The sequence below is a fragment of the Xiphophorus couchianus genome, chromosome 23 (assembly GCF_001444195.1).
Source record: "Xiphophorus couchianus chromosome 23, X_couchianus-1.0, whole genome shotgun sequence".
Lineage (NCBI taxonomy): Eukaryota > Metazoa > Chordata > Actinopteri > Cyprinodontiformes > Poeciliidae > Xiphophorus > Xiphophorus couchianus.
In genome coordinates, this window is record NC_040250.1 from 19,011,897 (window position 1) to 19,024,714 (window position 12,818).

The 12,818-nt window shown below is 37.6% G+C and overlaps 1 protein-coding gene across 2 annotated transcripts in view; it reads left to right on the forward strand.

Annotated features, from left to right (window-relative positions):
* Positions 1 to 12,818, forward strand: part of gabrb2a (gamma-aminobutyric acid type A receptor subunit beta2a) — a 48,803-nt gene that overhangs the window by 11,196 nt on the left and 24,789 nt on the right. For both annotated transcript variants that reach the window (XM_028009616.1, XM_028009617.1), the window contains exon 4: positions 11,235 to 11,455. In XM_028009616.1, coding sequence (XP_027865417.1) covers positions 11,235 to 11,455 — 221 coding nt within the window. The remainder of the gene's footprint in view (positions 1 to 11,234; positions 11,456 to 12,818) is intronic.

Consider the following 12,818-nt stretch of genomic DNA (forward strand, 5'->3'; position numbering starts at 1 on the left):
CTGGTCCTTCACTGAATATTTGTTAAATAAACACAGTGGAGTACTGACGTTAAGGCTTAGAAAATACTTATTTACACTACAGTTGTGAGAGAAATCTTGGTTAAAAAAAGTCCAGTGTCAATAGCGTATGGTGCCAAAACTGCCTTGGCCTCCCCGCCTTATGTCCTCCCTGGGTTATGGTATAATGCCATTGCCATATCAAAGTATTTTGGAAAAGGAGGGAGGTAGTTCTTAAGTAATATATATTTTTTGGTTTTGTTTACAAAATAGCAACAATTATTGGTTTGTGTTAAAAAGACTACAAGTCAAACTATGACTAACAATGGAGATTGTTGTTGTACATTTATTTTGCCACAAACCTTGAGCAACAAGGTTAGGAAACTCAAAAAATCTCTACGGTTAGACACTCGAAGGGAAAGTCATGGTTTACAATTTTCTACATCTAGAGACCATGAGACATGCCAACTGATTGATTGGGAATTATTCCATAAAAGTGTATTTTTTTAAAACCTCAGACCTAGCTCTTATTGAAAACCTGTAGGATAATCTGAAGAGGGGAGAACATAGGTCAGAACACTGGAGTCTGGAAGATCTAGTGAGATTTTTCCAAAGAGATGTGATGTAAAATACCATTCTCTATACGCTCCAATATTGTGGCAATATAATAAAAGACTAAGAGTTGTCCTTCTGGCAGAAGATTGCTGCATCAAGTGTTAACAGAAAGTATGCTAATAATTGTGGTACACATGATCTCATTAGAAATCTCTTCCTCAGGTGTTGGATTTTTTAAAAATGTTTTCAGTGTCAGATTATACTATTACAACAAAAGAAGCTCAGTGAAACCAAGTAGACAAAAAAAGGGACAATTTGTGAAGAGCATTATAAAGTTAATGGTGTCACTTAATTCCCAGGTTCTCCCTCAACCGCACTGTTAAATATGAAACCAGTAGATCACTCGAAGCTTGAAGGGGCACAAATATTGAACATTTAATCAGTTTATGCACTGTGTAGAATATAATCCTCAGGATTGTAAATTAAATTAGCTCAAATTAAGGCCAGTAAAAGGTAACAAATAGAATTTGACTTGGTAGTAAATTCTTTAAAAAAACAAAATTTCATGACCTCTTCAGTATATTTAGAATTTTACATTGATGCTGAGTTTTTGTTTTAAGTTCGATTAACTATAAAATCTGTATTAAACATTATATCTACTCCCAGGACCCGAGTTGACGTTGATAGACTGGATTGGTTCCGCTGTCCGATCTGATGTGCGCATGCGTAGTGTTACAAGGCGTTGAGACTAGCGAGTCATTTTGCGCCTCACCATGAGAAAGTATGATTTCACGACTTTGGCTCATTGACCAGGTGACAGAGACGCGCTTTGTAAAGTATGCAGAAAAAATATATAAATACTTAGTGAATGTGATCAAACCAAACCGAGCCTAGTCTATCGTAAGTTAAATAACATCACCAACTACAACACAAACAGATGGCAGAGTGTACATGAGCCAAAATAAAAATTCTACTGCAGTTTTAGGAAAAGTAGTAAAACTTTTACATGTACAGCATTCACCAGCTGATACCATACATGTTTTTGTTTACAAGCGGACATTTCGCGAATGTGCTGGATGAGAAAAACCGATTCTTTTACTTGCTACAAGCAGCCGCGCTGCCGCGGCAGAACGATCCCGTTAACAAAATGAAACCTGGACATGGAGATGTTGTTCATTCTGTGCTATGCGCAACAGCATAGGAAAAATAACGCTGGAAACCCGTTAAAGGACAACTCAAAACCACTATTTTCTCGCTCTGTGTGTCAGCTATGCTACACACAGACTCGTTGCCGTAGCAACTGACAACAGAGCCACTGGATTCCACGCCAACAAACACGAAAAACGATTCCCACTCAAAAGCAGAACATTCAGTCCGTTTATGTTTTCAGACGTGGTGTTTATTTCGAGGTTATTAATAAGTGATCGTCTGAACACAGCGGTGGTTAAACTTTATTAGCTGATTTATACATCTGCTCCACTGGTGATCTGTCAGAGTTGGTGTGTGGGTTGCCTTTGTTTAAGTTTACGGAAACACCCAATTCCGCTGCACATCAACATATTGCATTTTTAAAAAAAAACTTTTGTTGACAGTTAGTAGCAAACCAATATTATTGCTTTATTGAGAATAAAACGTCGGCTTGTGAAATTTGTATGTCATAGCATTTTTTAAATATTCTTTAAAAAATATGCTTTTGGAATATTTACATGTGAGATCTTTATCAAGACAAAGTCACAGTTACACCTTTATCCCCCAGTAAGTGGGATAAAGTTTTGTCTTATCTGGGCCATCATGTTACATGGGTCAGAGGACTCGTTGTGCACCGATCGCCGATTACCGACCTTTAGAAACCCGGACCTGCCGATTCCGATTTTGCTCTGCACCATTTTTTTGTCTGAAATGTCACTAAAAATTGCTTTTGGCTACAGTGGGTGACTATTAACTGCAACCGTGCAGACATGACCTGGCAGGCCAGACTGTCAATCAAACCTCTCTCACAGCAGAGCAGGAGAGGACAGTGTATGATTTTCAAACCTTTGTACAGGTAGATAAGATTGGGGGATAAGTTTGGCTTCACATGTAAATATCGGCCGATCACTGATCTCCCAAAATTGAGGAAATCGGTGCTGATAAATCAAATGTCCGATAAATCGGTGCACCTTAGAATTCACCGCTCCCCCAAAAGAGACTTCTGCTCGATTTTGTGTTAGTAGTAAAAATATTGTAGAGGTAGTAAAAATAGGTAGTAAAAGGTAGTAAATTCAAGTCTAGGATTCCTATATAAACCCCAAATCCTGCTCTGAGTCTTATAAGGATTTACGATTTTAACCACGTTCTTCTGTTTATATTGATGTTAGTAATCTACTCATTAACATTCCAGGTTAAAATATTTTATGTTTCTTTAACTATATCTTCCAGCAGAGAAAGTTTCCATACCTGAATAAATTGTTTGCTAAAGTTTCCTCTCTTAATTTGGAGAGCTCCAGGTAGCAGATCCAGCCTTCTCAAAATTAGTTTGGGTGCAGTAACAGGAGCTGCTGATGCAGCATAAGATGCTGACTCCTGCAGTTTGTAGTGGAAATACGCAAAATGAATGGAAAAAAAGTCAGTTCTAACTAAGATAGTTGAAGTGCATGTAAACACAGTCATTAATCATGATCAGCACATTTCTCTTTGGTGCTCCTGGAGAGCTCAACATGAATGTGATGGATGTTTGAGAAGCTGCAGAGGTGAAGTGAAAGCACCCATGACTCATTTTTTTTTATTCCACTTGCAGTTTTTTCTCTGCTTTATTAAAATTATTTCTGGGGTAGTATTTTTCATTTAATGACCAAGCATCAATGTGTAAAAAAAGAAATGGAGACATCTGCACAAATTTAATGGGCTCTCCATTTGCTTGTTCAGTAACTTTCCACCAAGTTTCACAAAAGTCAGCAGAAGAAATGTTGCTCTCTTTGCTTACCTATCTTTGCAAACACAATATTCAGTAATGAGATGATAAAAGTTCAAAATGTGAACATTTTTATGGCTATTGTTCCTGTTAGAATTTTTACAAATGTAAAACTGACCTAACACAGGATCCTAAAGGACGTCTAGGATTTTTGCCATTACTTGTACCAGACCCAATCTGTTCACTCAAGTTAGAAAAAATGCAACACCACTGGTAATGGATGGTTTTAATGGTTTTCTATTACAGATTCACATGCAACATTGATGCCTAGAGTAAAATTTTCCTGTTGTATTTTTATAAACCCTATTTTGTTCATCCCATGTTGCTTGTGACAGCCGATGTAGCTGTAATGGAGGTTTTTCGCCAACCCTGTTCTGACAGATCTCACTGGGAAACATAAATGAACTCCTTGTCACTCTGTCAGGTTCTTAATGGGGGATTTTTAAGCCCAGAAACACTTGAGCAATGACTCACTGTCACTGAGCACCCGACCCTGATGTTTTTTACATTAGCTTGACCTGGTATGAATTTGTACTTCCATCCTCAGCTCAGTCACGAGTTTCTCTTTTTAATGTTGAGGTTCTCCATAAGATGTCTTTCTCATTGAAGCTCAAAAACCACATCTATGTGACCTTAATGGAAGTTTCCTCTTCACCCAAAGAATCAACATGTGACAAACCAGTTTGGCACTTTTTGGACTTTTATACAGTCCTGTAATATCCTCATGACTTGATACTTTATTTTGTTTAAATTGTTCTTGTAATTAAGAGAAGATATAAATTTTTTAGTTCTATGTTTTTTTCCTTCCGAGTTCCAAGATGTTTGATCTGCTGATTTTACCGCTGTATTCACGGTACAATGGCTGCTGAAAATACAAGTGTTTTGTTGTTAACATACCGTCCAGAAACCACTTGCTGCATTCTTGTTGGTTGTGCAGGAGGCTCTAGTTCTGCTTTTCAAAGATGTTTGGTTGTGTAATTGCTTATCTGTTTGTAGCCATTTTCACATGCGAGTGTAAGCGCTGAGTTTGAGGGTCGTGGCTGGCAACTTTATAACAAATCATCCTGAAAGGAGCTCAAAATATTCAGACCTCAGTAACCTAAAATGTGATTATCTAAGAATGATTCCGTGCAAAAAAAATATATAAAGGACATGTTTTCTATACTCCATAGACCTATCCTAACCTGTTCAATAAAGTATGCAACATGCTTCGAGTGCATGTGACTGGAATCCTTTAGTAATAATTTGTTTATGTCTATATTATATTTTATATTATACTTTCCAGCTGAAGCCCAAGCCTTATTTTTCCTATATTTGTGTAATAATTCCTCCTGAATCCATTTTAAAGGTGGTACCTTTAAAACTTGAAATTTTGCAACCTTAATTTTATGTTTCTAAGGCTGCTTCCACACTGGTGCAGAACTGCAAGATAATAAAAACAACAACGAAAAAACCCTCCAGCCTGAATATGTCTCATTCCATCAAAAATGCCTTGCACTATGCATTATATATAATGGAGCCTGACTATTTTAAGACTCCACTAAATCAGCATGATAAAAACCAACAGATTTTGAATTTTGTGTGAATGATGTTGTCTGATTTGTTGAGTTGTGCACTGAGCCAAACATATTGTGCACTGATGGCACAGTTGAAAGTGCACAAGGTAAAGAAAGTGCTGAGGGTGTTTTCTTCTCTTCAGTGGCGCACAAATGGATAGTAGATGTGCAGGAACAGGAGGGAAATTCTTCATCCTCTTTTAGACGTGATACCTATAGTAGTAGTGATATGATGGGCAGGAAATGAGCAGGGGAGAACCCGTTACTGGTAAGAGTGCAATATCATTATCACTGCCTTTGTAAAGAAGCTACGGTAGGAGTCCTGAGGGTAGTGGAGACTGCAAGGTTTTTTGAACAAAAAAATAAAATAAAAACAGCACCAGCTGTGAAATGGTTAAACATGTTGCCAGTTTATCCTACAGACAGAGGGCAGTGTTTACTCTAGGTTCTCTGTACAAATTTGTACCCTTAAAGAGATTTAACAGAAATAAAAAGCTGATCTCTCTGACTCCCTGTGCTGTAGTCACTGCACAGTTGATCAAAGCTCACTAAAAGTATTAATAGCACCTGGGCTACTGAGCCTGCTGTGAATTAGACTAAAGCAAAAGTCAACCAATTAGTTAACCAATTACTAAGGAGAAGAACAAATAATTACCAAACTCTGAGGTAATTAGTCAGTCTTACAAGCACAATATAAAGATAAAAAATATGGCAATTTGCTTCTGAGATCTGAAAATGAATTATTTTCTTCTGGATCACACAGGAACTGTTTTCCAGTGACTTTGTGATTTATTTATTTTTGTTAGATTTTCTTTGACATCTTAAAAGAGCATTTGTGTGTGAGAAGTAGATGTATATCCATGACTACTCACAGTAGCTCACTGTCAGGATCCCTCAGTAAAAGCAGGTAAGAGAATCAGCGCTGAGGCTAATCGGTCTCCTGCTACAGACAGAATTGGATTTTTGTGAACTGAAACTGCTCCCTTCAAAGCATCAGGTCTTCTCTGACAAAGCAGAAATTTTACCCCAAGGTTGGCAGGAATATACTGGCCTGCTGCTGAACTAGTCGGTTTACAAACTAGTCCTATCAAGCTTGATGTATTAACCTGGTACTGCTAACATTGTCTTAGTTCATCCACAGAATAAAATTATTAGCATCAATGTGTTGCGTCCATACTGCGAAGTTTCTCTCATAATTTGACCAAATTAAAACAGAGAATATATGATAGATAAACCTTTGCACTTGATACACTGGTGCACCTAACACTTTCATTTATGTGCATATTTGTTGCACATTTATATCATTTCCCAAGCAGACTGAAAGTAAAATAAAGAATCTTATTATACTTTTAAAAAATCTATTGGAAATATTCTGTCATAAAAACGTAAGTGAAGTTAATGTACAGAGACTTTTTTTATTTGTTGCTTTTATTAGTGGTAGTAGTTATTTTTTTCCATTTTCTACTCATTTCAGTTCACTCACTGTCATAACACACCAACAAACACAGAATTTCTTCTGATTTGCAATGTATTTGTTTTGTGGTAAAAGAGAGAATAAGGTCTAAAGTAGAAGTTAAAAAGTTTATTAACTTTTATATTTGCAAATCTTTGAAGAGAGGCATTACTTTCACCGTGATACAGAAGAAAGTCTGTGCAGAGTTCCATCCTCTATGCTACTCTATTAAACCTCACAAGGAAGGTTTAAATGGGGAGCCGGTGCCTATCTCAAGCAGTCAATGGGGGAGTGGCAGTGTACATCCTGGATGACTTTCCAGTTAATTACAGGGAAACGCTGTGAGATATACTGGACAGAAAAACATAGAAACACAGGAATTCATACATAAAAACTGTGTTCATTGTTGGTAAAGCAACCTACAACTGCTTCATGTTAAAGAAGTAAATATAATATTCTGCTCTCTGTCTGTTGTGCATCCTTAGTTATGCATCCAACATGTTGTTTTTAGCTTATTTGACAAGCAGCAACAAACTTCCTTCTAATTCTGTCTATAAAAATGAACAAATGTTTTAGGAGTTGATGAGTCTGGAGCACAAACACACAACCTCCCAGCATCAAGACTGCTGTGTTTAACAAGCAGAAAAATGCTGAGGGCTATTCTAATTAGATGAATCTGCTCATTAAAGACTTTTATTTTGAAGGCTTGAAGGAAGTTGTGTCTCAGTTCTTACGCTTTATTCAAACGTATGAAAAATTACAAATTGTTACAAATCTGGGTCTTTATGGCCACAAGCCCTCATTATTAATATTTTAATATCTATGTGCATGCACATGTTAGGAGTATCAGTGGACCCTTGTTTACAGACAAACCAGTTCTTTCTGAATACCAAATACATCTGGCTAAATGGTACCTTGCATAGCCTTAGCAGCTGCAGACAGAGAAAGAGGAGACATCTGTCTTTCTGCATGCTATAATGACAATACTTTGTTCACAAACATTGAAGATAAATTAGATTTCTAATTGCATGTGTGACCCAAATACTTGTGGAGCTATTTATTATGTGTGATTAAATTGATACAAAAGAAACCTTTTGAGAGAGCTAAAATGTTGCTGCTAAAGGTTTCTTTAAAGTTTATCAATTATACTAGTACGTAAATATTTTCTCTGCGAAAATTACATCCTGCAGTTTTATTACAATGAATTGTTTTTATGTTTGCACTGAAGGCCTTTTATTTCCCTATAAATATTTTTATTATTTCAATATATGCCAAATTGGCTGGTAAACAGACATCTGTCCACAATGACCTGCTTATTATGCTCAGTGGTTGAAATGAGCCTTGAAGAGATTCTCACTGTATAGTTTAAATGGGTGTGTGATGTAAAATCAACTTTTTTCAGCTTTATCATTTTTTTTATGTTATTTCCCTCATCAAAAAACATACCTGGAGTGTAGCTTTGTTTCTTTCATGCTTGTTTGAGGAAATCCTTGAATCTCCCATGGCAACCAATCAGTCATATCTTAACACTAGTTTTCACAAAAACCCAGCATCCCAAATCAGTTTGAGATTCTGCAAACATAGATCTGCTCATGCAGACATAAAATATTCTTCATATATATTACTTACCAATATGTAGTGCCATGAATTCATGTTCAAACCTCTTGAATGTACCATGAATTAAAGTCTTTGGTCCCTTTAATTTTGATATTCATCCCTTTAATTTTGATATTTATGTGATGTACCATTTGTAGTTTGTATATTCCCAAATTTCTAATCTCTAATAAATAGTAAACAAAGTTCAACTGTGTTTAATTTAATCTCAGTTTGAATCCAGATGTTCAGTGAAGGCATTAGAGGTTTGGTGAAGAACATTAGTGAACAAACAGCATCATAAAGACCAAGGAACACATCAGACAGATCAGGGTGTGGAAGATCCGGAGAGGTTAAAACCAGGGTAAAGTTATAAAACTAAATCTCATAGAGCACTGTTTAATCCACCATCTAAACATGGAAAAGGTATTGTGCAGCTGAAAAGAGATGAAGGCATAGCTACAGAGAACATAAATGAGAGAAACATTTTACAGGCTTTCGATAACTCTGGAGGAACTGCAGAAAGCCACATGTGCTAGTCATGGACTCTATAAATCTGGACTTTATGAAACAGGGGCAAGAAGGATATGACTGATGAAAGAAAGCCAGGAAAAGTTCTATTTGTCATATGCCATCAAGGGAGATAGAAAAATAGTACTTGCTGTTACCCTGTCTGTGACAATGTTATTTTGTAGTCATGCTTTTCTGCAAACAGGGAAAGTGGTCAGAGTTGGTGCTAAATACAGGGCAGTCCAGGAAGAAAACCTGTTAGAGACCGAGGTTACTTGAGATAAGGGTAAAGGTACAACTTCTATCAGGAAGTTGTACTGTAGCTCATACAACCTTGAGCTACAGTTGTACAAAGAAGAGTTTAAATCAAAGCTTAATCATGTGTAAATGTGGCCCAGTCTAAGTTCTGTAGGTCCAATGAAAGATGCTGTGACTCAGGACTGCTGAAACTAGAAAACATGTATCCTTTACTTGCTCCTTACTTTGTGTTTCTCTGTCACATCATCCCCATAAAATACTCTGGAGTTTCTGGTTATAATGTGACAAACTTAGAAAAAGTTCAGGAGTTATGAATAATTTTGCAAAGCAAAATCTGAGAAACTACTAAAACAGTCACTGACGAGCAATGTGCAACAATCTACTGTATAGTCCATACCATAACACAGCCTACTTTGTGGCAATTTTGTCAGTGAGTTTTACTGTATTTCATCAAAATGGAACAGATGACGCTAAAGGCGAGTTTGTACTGCAGGAGAAGCTGTCTCAGTGGATGATACATCAAGAGTATGGCCAACAGCTAACGATCCCAAAGGTGATAGAGATATCCAATCGACGGAGCGATAATGGGACAGAGAGGGAGCCACTGTGAGAGGATGGCTCAGTGGTAACTCTCCAAAAAAAAAAAAAGAAAAAAAGGATGCATCCAACCTTGCTTGACTTTTCATCCCTGTACAAAAAAATTGACATGGCAGCAACTCGTGTATTTTTAGATGGCCTTTTTACGCAGTGTTTCGACTGTGCATGCTGCATGCAATCAAAGATGAGTTTAAGAGTGAAAGTGGCAATTGCCTTGCAGAGTCACGCTAGTGCGTTTCGGACAGACATAAAATCCCTGGAAACATAGAAACATAGTGATAAGTAACGATCCATCCATCCATCCATATTCTGTTCACCCTTGTCCCTAACGGGGTCGGGAGGGTTGCTGGTGCCCAACTCCAGCTACGTTCCAGGCGAGAGGCGGGGTACACCCTGGACAGGTCGCCAGTCTGTCGCAGATAAGTAACGATGATGGAGTTAAAGCTCAAAGGGCCTTGTTTTACGGACTGTATTTTTTAATGTGTTTTCCCACTCAGTGATTGCACTGCAACACTGCGTAACCAAACAGATCCGACTGCAGTGCTTTGTTTTACTGTGACTGTGTGGGTGTGAGTCTGTTTTAAAGACTGAGGAGAGGAGGAGGTATAGTTTAATAGCACACCTCAGAGCACGTGTGAAAACGAGCTGCACGATATGAAAGCTGCTTGTCCATCACTAAGGTTGAGTCCGGGAAACTCTCTCTGGATCTCAGCAGTTTGGGTAGCCTGGTAAAAAACATTCCCTTGTTTTATGCATTGCTTCGTGCAGAAGGTCTGGACCCTCAGCTATTGAGAAATGATTGCTTGCTGGAGGCGAGAACTCTGTGGAAACATTAAACGATTGAATCTGATTTTACGCAACTGCAAATGTTCGGCCAATATCTCTGCAAAACAGTTCAGTGAAGCTTCCCAGAAATTAGGTGAGCTGTAAACAACCACGTGAGGAGTAAGACCACAACACTTTTGCCAGTTGTAAAATGTCATTCCTCTTGCTCTGAGTTTAATTGCTGAAAAGTTGGAAGCGTGGCCAACATGGAGCGTTCATTTCCTCTGTTGCAATTGCTAAAGCTACAGGCAGACTAAAGCAGCACAGAAAACTTTTCCTTCAGTTCGCCCAACTGGCCTGGTTGAAACGCAACTAGAGAAATTGAGCTCAGTGGGAGAAATCTCAGACAGAAAGGAGATGTGAATTGAATGGAATTGCATAGGAAGACAATGGCTGGTCTAATGTTTTACATGGGTTATGTAAAAACAGACAGCAGGGGGACACAGCTGCAGTTATGTGTTTAGCAGGAGCATTGTCTTTGTGGACAACAGAAATTTGGTTCATTCATTTAAGACAAAACTAATATGCTGAACCTTTGAGAGCTGTCAGCCTGTTCATCAAGTTCACCTCTGGGCAGGGACTGAAAATCAAGAGTCTTTTACTAGCTGATTTCCAGGCACAAACCCGACTTTCAAACATAGTCCACAGATAACTTTTCACCAAATATAAGACACTTTAAACTGCTGTTTTGAGTTAGAGTGGAAAACATTTTGGTAGTCCTTTGGGCTTCAAAATCTCTTCCACTGCTTGTGATGCACCATTAGCACTGACAGTGTGATAGACCCTTAGCATTATGCTACCATTATTGTGGTATGGTAGTAGTAACTTATGACAAGAAATGATTTAATAATGCATGTATAATCACCAGTAAGTATTATGTGTGGATTTATAGACTTTCTCTTATTTCTCTAACTCCTGCCTTCTCTCTTGTGTTCATCAGGACTACACTTTGACCATGTACTTCCAACAAGCGTGGCGGGACAAGCGCCTCTCATACTCAGAGATCGCCTACAACCTGACGCTGGACAACCGGGTGGCTGACCAGCTCTGGGTCCCTGACACCTACTTCCTCAATGACAAGAAGTCCTTTGTTCACGGCGTCACGGTCAAGAACAGGATGATCCGTCTCCACCCCGATGGGACGGTGCTTTACGGGCTCCGGTGAGTCAGCTGCACCTGTTTTATTTGAACTTTTTAGATTAAATCTCTCCTAATTTATTTCTTCACCAATAATAATGGTGGTGGTCAGAAGGCTCGGTGGCATCTGTGCGTGGCATCCTCACTTCTGTCAGACTGCTCCATAGCTGCTGTGGCTACAGTGTAGCTAACCACTATCAGTGTGTGAATGTGTGCCTGAATGACTGAATGTAGTGTAAAGATCTTTGGAGTCCACTGACTTGAAAAGGTAGTATGTACAGTAATTGTAGGGCATTTAACATCATTTATTTTTGCTAATTGTTTTTTTCTATATTAGTAACTGAACAAACTGAAACTAATAAATTATGTGTATCACAGAGCAAATAAATTTGCTTAAGTAAACAGTGTTTATGGAGTTGTTGACTGTGTGTATGAGAGAAGAGGTCAAAGGGAGATTTTTGCTGCATTCTCTTTGTATTTAGAAATCAGTCAAAAATAAGAACATTTTCTTTTGATAGCATTCACAATACAGTAAGCTATCTATGGGATGCCATGTTCCTTAATTAATTTTTCCAAGTCTGCTCTCTCAGCCTGCCTGCTCTCCTTGATAAATTTTTATTTTTTACGATGACAATATTTAAAGGTGTAGGGGCCAAACCGTAAACAATTTTAAACACTGCTGTAATATATGATTATTTAATCCTGTTTTTGTTCAGTTAAAAAATGGTGGTATAATTTATTTAGTGTTTATTTTTTTTAATCATTTTTCCAGTGATTATAATGTAATTATCTTTCCTGTCTGTGTCCATCTGCTCAGAAATTGGTTCACATGTAACTTAGTGTGCATATAGTGTACATTTGTAAAGCCTCACTAGTTGAATTTTTTTCTTGTCTCATATTTGTAAAATTGAACATAATGCTGTTTGAAACTTTCAGCACTTTATTTGACTTGGTGCGCATAAGACTGACATGACACGGTCATAAACATGACATAACATCTGTCATAGACATGAAGGAGTCTTTATGAATGTCTATGACTGTTGTCATGATGTGTCGTCCGGTAAATAATGACATTTATTGCAAAGTTGCTTTAAAAGTTGTATTAAAAGTCCATTAAAAGTGCCAACTTTGCTTTACAGTGTCATTATTTACAAAATAATGCAAAGTTGGCACTTTTAATGGACTTTTAATGCAACTTTTAAAGCAACTTTGCAATAAATGTCATTATCCAAAGACACTTCATGACAACAGTCATAGACATTCATAAAGACTCCTTCATGTTCATAACAGATGTTATGTCATGTTTATGACAGTGTCATGTCAGTCTTATGCACACCCCGTCAAATAAAGTGTTACCAAAACTTTTACAGTGGTCTTAAGTACATTA